The sequence below is a fragment of the Malaclemys terrapin genome, chromosome 3 (assembly GCF_027887155.1).
Source record: "Malaclemys terrapin pileata isolate rMalTer1 chromosome 3, rMalTer1.hap1, whole genome shotgun sequence".
Classification (NCBI taxonomy): domain Eukaryota; kingdom Metazoa; phylum Chordata; order Testudines; family Emydidae; genus Malaclemys; species Malaclemys terrapin.
The window spans coordinates 75631974-75643587 of NC_071507.1; the positions used below are offsets into that span (position 1 = coordinate 75631974).

Consider the following 11614-nt stretch of genomic DNA (forward strand, 5'->3'; position numbering starts at 1 on the left):
TCTGGCCACAGATATCAACGTTCCTGCAGCTGGAGCGGAGCTGTGATTGCACAGCCTCCTCTCCCCACACCCCCAGGAGATCCATTGCCTCCGGTGCACTCCAGGCAGGAGTGCATTTGCTGCATGGAGCCGGCATGGTCAGCTGGGCAGTAATTATGTTAGTCCTCCACTCCAAGCAAACAGAGAGAGCAATTTCAAAGCTTCCTGGAGCTTTAAAAGGGGAGGAACACATATCTGTGTACCTGGCTAGAAGGCAGACGAGTTCAAAACGGTGACCAGAGCGGTCACGGTGGGCACAGCGCAACACCTTCTGGAGGCCATTAAGGTCGATGCAAGCAACACAGTGTCTACACTGAGACTGTGTCGCTCTAACTACACTGTCCTAAGCACTATGCATCTTGTCCAGGTGGTCGGGGTAGTAGGTGAGTTAGAGCAGAGGAAGGAGCATTGTAACATGTATGCCTCCATAGTTAGGTCGACATAAGCTACTTTACATCAACTAACTTTGTAGTGTAGAAAAGCCCTTGCCTTGGTGAGTACTTTTAAAAGATCAGCTATGAGCTAATTTCCTGGTACCGCTGCCCACTCCCACCCCATCCCAAAAATATAAGAAAATTAGTAGTGTCAGTGCCTCTCTTTTCTTTCCACCCTATTCTGTTCCTCAAAAGGTAGACCCAAGGCCATGTCTACACTACCACTTATGTCAGCAAAACTTATGTCACTCAGGGGGGTGAAAAAACACACCCCTGAGCACCATAAGTTTTGCCAGCATAAGTGGCAGTGTGCACTATGTTGGAGGAGAGCTTCCCCTGCCCACAGAGCTACCAGTGCTCATTGGGGGTGGTTTAATTATATTGATGGGAGAGCCCTCTCACATCGGCAAACAGTAGCTACATGAGAGATCTTACAGCGGCACAGCTGCATCAGTACAGGAGGTACAAAGAAACCAATTAATGGCTGAACCACTCCAATACTTGTGATTTTTTATTTCCATTCCACTCATTCTGAAAAGTGGCGCTGAACCTTTTTCCTCATGCTTAAAAACATTGTCCTCTGCACAGAAACCACGTCTGGAAAATATCACCCCAAAAAGTTATTTATTACCTCCGGACAAGATTTAAGGGTCTGATCCTGCTTCCATTGTAGTCAACAGCAAAATTCCCATTGACTCTGATGGCACAGGATCAACCCCTTAACTTGTTCAAAACACAAATAAAATTGCTCTGGTTTTACTTCCATTTTACCAGTGAAAGGGAAATCCATCTCAGGAAACATACACAGCTTAATTTTCCCAGAACTGCTGCACTAAGGGATTCATCAGATAAGCCATAAAAGAAATCTCATCAATCCATATTGGCAGATTTGGGGTCTTTCCATGGTGTGCTTATTGGATTTGCCAGAATTGAGATTATATTTACAGAACAGTAAATACTGTGAGTACATTTCTAGGCATTCTGCCTGCAAACAAGAGTGTTAGGTTGAAATCCTGGCTCTACTGAAGTCAATAAGAGTTTTGCCATTGACTTCAATTGAACCAGAATTTTACTCTTGGTACATATAATAGAACGTCACTAACTCATGGCTGACTGTAAGACCCACTGCAAATTAATGTATTTTACAAATTAGTAAGCAAAACAAACATTAAAAGCAGTGACACTATATCACAAGGTGTATTTTGCTCATAGTGTAGGTTAGTGTTAACGATTTATGTCAATACCTCATAATAGACTAATAAATATACCATGGTGTATTTTTGTGGAAGTTAATGGATCTTCATAATAGGAGACCTCATTACAGCATCTGCTATTAAATATTTGCTGAGTGAAGTGGAGAGACACGGCTGGTTTTGTGTGCAAATCAGCAAACTAAGATTTAGAGAGGCACAACTGCACACAGTGCAGGAAGAACACTGCCGATTTGTTTCATCACCAGTCAAACTGAAACAGTCACACCAAGACAAATCTGAACTCCTCTCACATATTTCATTAGGATTAATTAATTTTAAAGTTTAGCGAAAACTGCTCAATCATTAACACTATTGAAACAATGGACAAAAAAATCCAATTTGAGTCACTCCATTTTTATTAGAAATTGTAACAAAGTCCAGTTTTGAGTGATTGCGAAGATGCCATCCACCCACCCCCCAAAAAAAAACACTCTCAAAGACCCCTCACAAAACCAAATCCAAACCCCAAATGACTTAAGCAATTCAGGAAATTCAAGCAATATTTTAAATGTAATTTGAAAGGGACACCATAAACTTACATTTCCTGCCTGACACAGTTTAACCTACTATTGTAACAAGTAACACCTGTAACTGAAAAATTATAGAAAAAAATCTGTATTTTTCAGTTTATTTAATTTTTATATTTGACATCACTTTGTGTAGAGTCATTTTCAATGTTTCCCCATATAGTCAGTTTCCCCTCTTTGATCCCGATTCATAAAAGCACTTAAGCATATGCTTAAATCTAATCCTTATGCAAAAAAGCACCTTAAGTACTTTTCTGAATCAGGACCTTTGTGTGTACCTTTCATACAGCAACAGGGGTGAGAAAACCCACTTTTTAAAAACATGATAGGTAACGGTGTAAAACCACAAAATTTGGCAGGGGAACTCAGAAGCAGATGTAACACTGAAACTACATTAAACTCATATTTTGAAACTGACTAATTTACAAGTTAGTAGAGTTCTTTTAAATCCTATAGCTTTAACTCCTGTGAGCAGCCCCACCCAAGCCCTTGATCCAACAATGAACTCCGTACATGGCAGATATATAAATATATTTATATTTTAAAAGGAATAGAAATCCTCATGCCTCAGGACATTAGTCAACTAACTGATGAGGATTGGAAAGCAACTTTCTTGAACCTCTCTTTAAAGCAGCTGATAAAGGCAACTCTGACAAACAGGGCAGTGGACTAGATGGATCACTGGTATGGTCAAGTAAGAAAATTCCAATGTTCACATCCTTGAACCAATCTGTAAAAAAACCAAGGTATTTTTTGCATATCGTTCACAAACAAAAGAGGGCTAAATTTGTTGGATAAGTTGTTCACTACATTTAGTCCATTCAGCTCTATTCCAAATCAGCATTTGAGCTCATATTCAGTGCTGACACTGCAGTGCAGTTTCAGGAGGAAGAGGAAGGTCAATACATTGCAATGCTAGCCATGCCATCCCTTTTATGAGATGCTGACCTGTGGTCCTTCGTATCAGTCTCTGGTGGATATCCAGGAGTCTCATATTGTGAGTCATAAATGGTACCTTTTAAAAATTGACAAGAGTGTTCTGGTCAATGTAGTCTCTCAGTAAAACTGGTTCAAACACCCAAGGCTGTTTTTGAAAGGTTTGCTGAGTGTATATAGGTGGCTTTGTTTTTATACATGGTCACTGCAACAACCAGAATCTAACTCATTATCATAAACCACTTGAAGATACCTGGTATATGAAGCAACAGAGGGTCCTGTGGCACCTTTAAGACTAACAGAAACTATTCTGTTAGTCTTAAAGGTGCCACAGGACCCTCTGTTGCTTTTTACAGATTCAAACTAACACGGCTACCCCTCTGCTACTGGTATATGAAAAGCACTATAGAAAAATAATTCAGTACTATTGCTTTCCACTCTAGGATACACTTTAGAAGAAATTCAGCTTATGTTTATTTTCCTTTTTATTATGTGTAATAATTTACATGAAGACAAGATCTTGAAGATCTCATCAGCTTCTGTTGTTTATCTTCCCTGTATTTCCACAGTGTTAACTGTGAAAGACCTCAATTCAAGACAGCACTTCAACACATAACTTAAGCATGTGCTTCACTTTAAATCTCATGTAATTGCTGTCCTGGAAAGGAATGCTTTCCTGAATGAAGGCCAATGTGATTTTGAAATACCTGGTGCTGTATCCCTCAAATGTTACTGGGCATGGCACTCTTTTAGACTCAAACTTAAATCCCTCCCATACAAAACCTAGTGGTCTCTCACTGTCATGATGTTACAAATTGTTAAATTTTGACAGTGAAGTAATAAAGAACTTTATTCATGCTTAAAAAGTGAATCCTGCATAATTTCATGCTTCCTGTTGAAGTACTTTTTAAACTGTATCTCCAATTTTGCATCCGTGTCACACATTTTAAGGACCTATGGCACATTTTGGCACTGGCAGATTGAGAGCTATACTGGAGAACTATACATTCAGGTGGGAAATGAGAAGGAACAGATAAATGTTTTTTTTAAAAGACAAACATACTACTTAATTGCTAATTACCCTGTCAACAAAATGAAGAAAGGCTAAGGAAAGAGTGGAACACACAGATTCCATTGACCAGCTATACCGAAAGAAGGACAGGAGACACTTGATATGGATTTAATCAGGTCACAACTTTATTATTAGATGTCTGGTACTACCTGGGAGATCAACGTGTACAATGCAGGTAACTCCCTATTTATTCTGTAATTACCCAGGGGACTTCCAACATCTCCCCCTCATTTTTCCATCCCGGTCCCTCCAAAAAATCTATTTCTGGGATCTTATCATCCAACTCCCACTTGTAGATATAAGGTGGGATATAAGAAAGGGGGGCTGGCTCATTGCCATTCCAACCACAGGAGCCCCAAACCCCCCACAGTTCCATTTCTTTAACCAGCACCTCCTTTTTAAGTCCTTTACCAGGCCATTAACTGGTCACTGGATGCCTTCCCTATGGAGTACTTGCACTGGACATCCACCACAAGGAGATGCCAGCAATTACCTTGGCTGCCTCCCCCGCAACCCAGTCGGGTTCCCAGACATCTTCGAATAGCCTTCTGTATAGCAGCCCAAAACATGACCCCCACCCCAAGTTTGATAGGTGAACCTCCATCCTCCCAAATGAACTCAGAGGCCAAGAGCCAAAGATCTGCATGCCACCACCAACCCGATATGCTCAAACTCAAGTTCATCGCTAGCTCCTGGTACAAGCCCCCCGCATTCTGTTGAACTGAAAACAAGACAGGGCATCTGCTATGCCATTATCCACCCCGGGCACGTGCTTGGAAGGAAAAGAGATGTTAAGGCTTAAACATTGTGGCACAAATGCCCTCACTAAGTTCATAACCCTGCGATTCTCCAAAGAGATGATTCCGTTAGATCTTGAGAAAGGAGAGTTGCTCAGGTTATCTTTTTCTTTTAGGTATCACCGTTATTACAAGCATATTGACCTTAGCTGCCTTGCAGCCTGGTGAGGGGTTGCAACACTGCTGGTTTAGTTTCCATGTATTGTAATTATGTCCCGTTACAAGCATCTGAAAGAAGAACCTAGCTCAAACTTTAAAAAATGCTACAGAACTTGACATCCCACCAAAGTCATCCCTATTGCTTTTGGGGAGGCTCCTCAGAAACATTTAAATTACAACATAATTACCCCATACTTTAGACATATGATTGCTCCCAAACTTAGTTTACATCACAGATTAAATCAAATTCAGGAGGTGATGCTGTTAGAAAACCTGAAAGCATCTTTATCCAATACAAAGGATACCGTTACCTAGCGCCTTCTTGAAAGTTTAAGATTAGTATAGTTCCATTGATAGTTTATAGCCCTGTTCCATAGGTCTTTCCTATGATGGTTTTAGAGAGTCTAGGTTAGGGCTGTCAATCCTCCAGGATTGTCCTGGAGTCTCCAGGAATTAAAGATTAATCTTTAATTAAAGCTTGCCATGTGATAAAACCTCCAGGAATACATCTAACCAAAACTGGCAACTCTAGTCCAGGTTTGTACCAGGAAGATCAGCCTTTTCACATATGTATTATGGAAGCAGTCTGATTGTTTAGAGGAAAAGATTTCCTGTTCTTCTTCCCTGGAAGTCTGAATTGCTTTTATTTCAGACAAATTATACATCCTGGTAAAGAATTTCATGTTATTTCTAAATGTTATGAGCTATAAACACTTTATATTCTTGAATGTAAAGACTGACACGTGGATGTTTATTTTGTACTATGCATGCTCCTTTGTTTCTTAACATTAAAAAGGATTAATACAGATGGGGGCTCTCCCCCCACCCCATCAAATCCATGCAGGGCACAAGCTCCCCCTGAGTCCCTCCCACCCACATGCATGCATTTGATGTGGGGGAGCCAGAAAAGAGGAGCTTGTTTCTGGCAGAAAATTATATATCTAAGATTATTACTAAATGGAATGTTAAACAAAGTTATGAGTCTGAACACTGTCGATGCTGAGGTGTGAAATTCATAGGGCTAAAAAACATTGCCTTGAGGACTAGCCTAATAATACAGCAGCAGCATTCTAGTCCATGTCTCAAGGATTCTAAAGCAATTTTAGCATTGCTCTTCCAGAGACTCAAGGCAATAAAAGGTTACATCCTCCTCTCTAAATGGAATGCATCAGACTTGTTGCAAAAGGAATCAAGAATCCATAACAGCAGCAGTTTTGCAGGGAGCCATGCATGCAGCCATCTTGTCCAAAGAAGAGGTAGCAAACAAACAAAGAAAAACAGGAAGATTAGACGAAGTAGGAGAGACTGGAGAGGAAAGGAACACAAAAATATCGCTCAATATAGGGGACACACACAAACTCAATTTACTAGTTAAATGTAAACAAATATTTTTTTAAAAAAATCAATGGGAAAAATGTACTTGTAAAGAATAAAACCCCAATTTTCCTCTCTTTAAATGTAAAATGTCTAACATATGATGCTGACATTCTAATGCAAAACTTCATTTATGCTGCAGAACCTTTCCAATTTCCTAAAAAAAAAATGACTTTTAAAAGTGCAGCAGTATTGTATACAGCAGTGGGCAAAGAATGCTAATTGAAGTGTAGTGGGGTTTATAGATTACCATCCACTATGGAATTACCTGAACACAGGAAAGCATTTTACCCAGGGTCACAGACTAGGTCCTTCATGGTATGTTTTATCTACCAAGCCATTAATGCACCCCTCTATCCGTAGGGCTAACTAATTGATTAAAAATAAAGACACCCAAATTGCATTCATTATCAGGATATATTCAGTTTGCAAACTAAATATTTTATCAATGCCATGTAGAAAATATTACACGTGAAATATTGAGCCCTGGGAGGTTAGTCCAAAATTTCAAACAATTAACTAAGACTATATTAGGGTGAAAGTTGTTTAATCTTTAAAAAACAAATTAGTTTTCCATCTCTTTTCATACAAATGTTCCCAGCGCAGGTGTACAGAGGAGGGAAAGGGGTAGATTGAGGAATAAGGCAGGTCACCATATAGAAACAATTTTAAATTGGAAATTCAAAACTTCACAAATAAAGGAAATGTCTAAGGCCCTTTTTTCCTGCATGTCTAAATCCCTACATCAAAAAATTTCCCACTGCTCCAATTTGCCACCTTCTTCAAGGTCATTTTATTACCAGACCAACATTCTAAGGATTTTTAAAGGATAATCCCAGGATAGGATTGCCTCTTTATTGCCAGCAGGACACCCGTTATCAGAAGTGTTCTTTTACGTAATGAGCTGCTGCTGTCAGGGTCTGTAGTTTTAACATTACCCTATATGTACACAGTGTGATATTAGCATGCACATTGGTTCAGATTCCCCATTAAGCATTTCAGATAACAACACCTCCACGAGCTAAACTTAACATTTAAACCTGCAGTAAACCTGTAAATGCACAACTCTTCCAAAATATTTGTACCAATTTTAGCACTAGGAAACAACAACCAAACTCTCACAAATTGTGAAGCCATATCTTCTTTCAGAGAAAGCTGAAAAGCAAACTAAAATCTATTTGCCAGGACTGCAGTACATGCCACATAATATTAACAAGAAAAAAAGTTGACAGTTTTGTATTCCCATTTTCAACATTGCATAACAATTGTACTCTCAACAAGACTGGCTGTTTTGATGGATTCAAAAAATATTTAGAGTAGATTATTCTTTTAATGAATCCAGTTTGAAGCAGACAATGTAATAAGAATTATCCAAACCAGCCTCCACAATGCTGCAAAATGATACAAACATGCTCTGCCATAAACCATCTACATGAGTTGTTTCTCCTTTTTTCACGCACCCTTTTCTCATTACTTGTCACAAAATGTGACTGTGCTAAATAAAAAGAAAAATAAAGTTTAAGCTACACCATACAGTTTCAATGTCTACACATACCCAAAATCTACACTGCTCTCAAAACTACCTACATATTTGTGTATAGCAATATTCAAAAACACCTATTTGTAAAACTTGCTAGGACTTTGTGTATAAATAGCACTTGGGAGATGATGCAGGAGGTGAATAAAGGCAGTGGTTGGTGAGAAATAGTCCAAAATGAGCATAATCAGCACTCCTAATACAGAACCAAACTGAGGGAAGAAATGCTTGGGCATTTTAAAATGTACTACATTTAAAAAGCAAAGGAAGAAAAAAAAAGATGTTTGTAAAAAGATGTAAGTACTAATCCACCTTCAGTGATGATAATGCCTGCAGTTATGGGGGGGCAGGGGGTGTTTTTGTTTTAGTTGTTTTTTTCATTTTGTTTTTGCAATAGGCACTACAGTTGCAGCTTTGAGGCTGAGCACTGCTGCTTGGTTAGTATCTGCAGTGTACAGAACAAGTCAGAGGATGGAAGGGGAGCGCTGAAAGATACTTAGGGGGAAATGGTGTTGCTGCTGAGCCTGTGATGCTGCCTTGCCTGGTACCACTCATTCTCCAATTGCCCGCTAGCAATAGCTTGCCCTGCCTCGGGGTCAATCCAGGAGTAGCCAAAGCCGACCCAAAGCCACCACGCACATTACTTTTAATTGTCACTGCATTGCTAACGCACAGCTGAGCGCCATGGCTGTTCCCTCGCGTTGCATTCCCACGCAGGCACCGTGCCAGCCCCCCACCCCAGCCGGAACACGTCTCTCATTCCAACCACCACGCAACACGGGCCGCGGCTCCCCGGAGCGAGCCCTCGGCTGCCCCACACCGACACACCGACACCGCTGAAGGCACGGGGAGGCGTTGTGATTTTGTGCCGCGGCGCGTGTGCGCGCCTGGGAGAGCAGGCGAGAAATGGGGCTGAAGAGGAATTCCTGGCAAGACTCTCCCAGCCCCCTCCCTCAACTCCCCCCGGGGAGGGGGGCTTCCCCATCACCATGGACACACGGCACAAACTGCCCCATCACCAGACGCCCGCAGGACACAAGTTCCCCCTAGTCGCTCCCAGCCCCGGGCATGCCAGGTTCTTCCCCATCCTTCCCACGCGCGCAAGGCACCAGCTCCCCCGCATAGACACGGTTCATGGAGCCCCCTCAAACCAGTGCACGGCGCAATCTCCCCCTTGGCTGCCCCCACACACCGACCCACCACCCGCGGGGAGCCCCACAGCTACGCGTGCCAGGCAAGCTCTGCTGCCCCCCACACCCCGGCCCCAAGCGAGGAGGAAAAGGAGCGCGCGGTGCTTACAGTTCGCAGGAACTGTATCTCGTCCTCGCCCTCGCCCCCTTCGGCCATGGCTCCCCCTCTTGCCCGGCGGCGGTGCCCGGGCTGGCTGGGGCGGCGGCAGGCGCCCCCCGCGGGGCTGCAGCTGAGGGAGATGCTCACGCGCGGCCCCGCGCCGGACTAGGGGAAGTGGGAGCGCCCCGGAGCCAGCAGCCCCAGCCCCAGCTCCTCTGTGCCGGTCTCTCTCTCTCTCTGCAGCAGGTTGACGGCGCTGCCCAATCTCCTCCGTGCCCGTGCCTGGAAGAGGAGCGATGTGATTCACTGGGGGGGGGGAGGGAGGGCGGAGCTGCTCGGCTCCCCCGCTGCTGCAGGTGATCCGCAGCCGGCTCCCTCTGCAAAGCAAACCTGCGTCCCAGCGCCCCTTACTGGCTACTCGACAGATAGACTGTGGCTACACATCCGGCCCCACAGACAGTCACACTGCTGGTGTACCACACTGGGCATGGGGGTGTGCTACAGACGGTGGGCAGCGTTTTCAAATGGCCACTAGCTGTGGGTGCCCCACTTGGGAACCCCCCCCCCAGGGACCTGATTTGCAGAGGTGCTGAAAACCCACAGCTCCATTTAGGAGCCTCTGAAAAATTAGGCCTGGCCTGTCTCAAGTTGCACACCCAAAACTGAAGCACACAGAAATAGTGGCTACTTTAGCAAAAAGTTTTACATATATTTCTGTACATATAACATATGCACAAAAAATGGAGGGTGTTTTGTGTGTCTATGCTATAGGGGTTGTACGACTAGTGACCACTGTAGTTGAGAGTTTCCATTCTAACCTCCTGTTTTCAGTTGTTTCATAACTTTCAGAAACTTTCACCTTTCAGGCTGATATTTTTTAGTCTTCCTCTCTGATTGACAATGATTTTTTTATAATTATGATAAAAAAATTATTTAGCCATTAGAGTAGGAGGATAGCCAAAGAAATACATTTTCCCTATTGTTCTAATATTTTTTTAAAAATATTTTAACTTTTTTTTAAACAGCTCTAGTTACAAAATAGCTGTGGCAAATTGAAGTTGGTCAAGAAGTACCCCTGATTTAATCGATGTGTGTTGTGATTCAGATGAGTTTTGAATTTTTGCAAATCACACTTCATGCACATGCACTGAATTGAAATGATTTTTTAAACACACTTTAGACCAATGATAAGAATATGATTAGATTTCCTTACTACAAATGTTAACCATATTGTAACTGGGTCTTTTGTTTTAACTATATTGTAATTGGGGCCATTGACTAGGGACCCAATCCTCCAAATATACACATAAACAGCCACATTGAACTCAATGGGACTAATGTTTGTAAAGTTCTTCTCATGTGTAAATATTTCCAGGATAGGGGCCATGGGTAGATTGTGGTACATATAGGACCTGTCTTTGTATCTTTTAAGGTGAGCAGCTAATGGGGTAAGTGCTACACTTACTGCACATGTGATAAGAGCACTATAAGAAAAAATGGAAATTATATAAACAGTTCACAAAACCATCAGAAGGCTGAAATGTTTTGTATAATTTTCAGCAAAACATCAGGGAATGTACAAAGTAGCTAATAGCAAAGATTTTTCTGAATAAGTGTGGTCAAAGAGATTAATTGTAATTGAAAATACTATTTCATGAATCATTCACCAAGCAGCAATGTACACACACGCACATATAAATACACTGCATATGTGTATAACAAATGTACCCAAAACAAACACTTGTTAAGGCTGCTCAAGTGTATACAGTATATCACCAACACAAACATAAAAAAACCCAAAATCACTAAAATCCTCAACCACCATAGTTTTTTCTTCTCCATATTACTTCCCCTCTCTCACACATATACACACACACACACCGCCTCTCTTCACCTACACACAAAATTTGCCACCTTTGACTCCAACTGAGTAGAAAGGTTAGAATTGTTTTCAAATTGTTTAGAATGTTGCACTGGTGTTGTGTTGAAGCAGGAGATTAGTGTATACAGTAATGTGTAAGGTTTTAGTCAATTGTGTTGTGTTGGAAGATTAAGAGAGGGAATTATTTGCTAAGTGGAAATAATTTGTGATAGTGTTAGGAAGTTACTGTAATGTCTGTACCTATTTAGGTGAGGTAATGGACAAAAAACACACATACAATACCGAACTTTGTCAGTAATTGACATTTGTGGGTG

General features: G+C 41.7%; 1 protein-coding gene across 1 annotated transcript in view; it reads right to left on the reverse strand.

Annotated features, from left to right (window-relative positions):
- Positions 1 to 9659, reverse strand: part of RYR2 (ryanodine receptor 2) — a 687809-nt gene extending 678150 nt beyond the window's left edge. The window contains exon 1 of the mRNA XM_054022704.1: positions 9428 to 9659. Coding sequence (XP_053878679.1) covers positions 9428 to 9475 — 48 coding nt within the window. The 5' untranslated portion in view covers positions 9476 to 9659. The remainder of the gene's footprint in view (positions 1 to 9427) is intronic.
- Positions 9660 to 11614: the final 1955 nt, after the last annotated feature.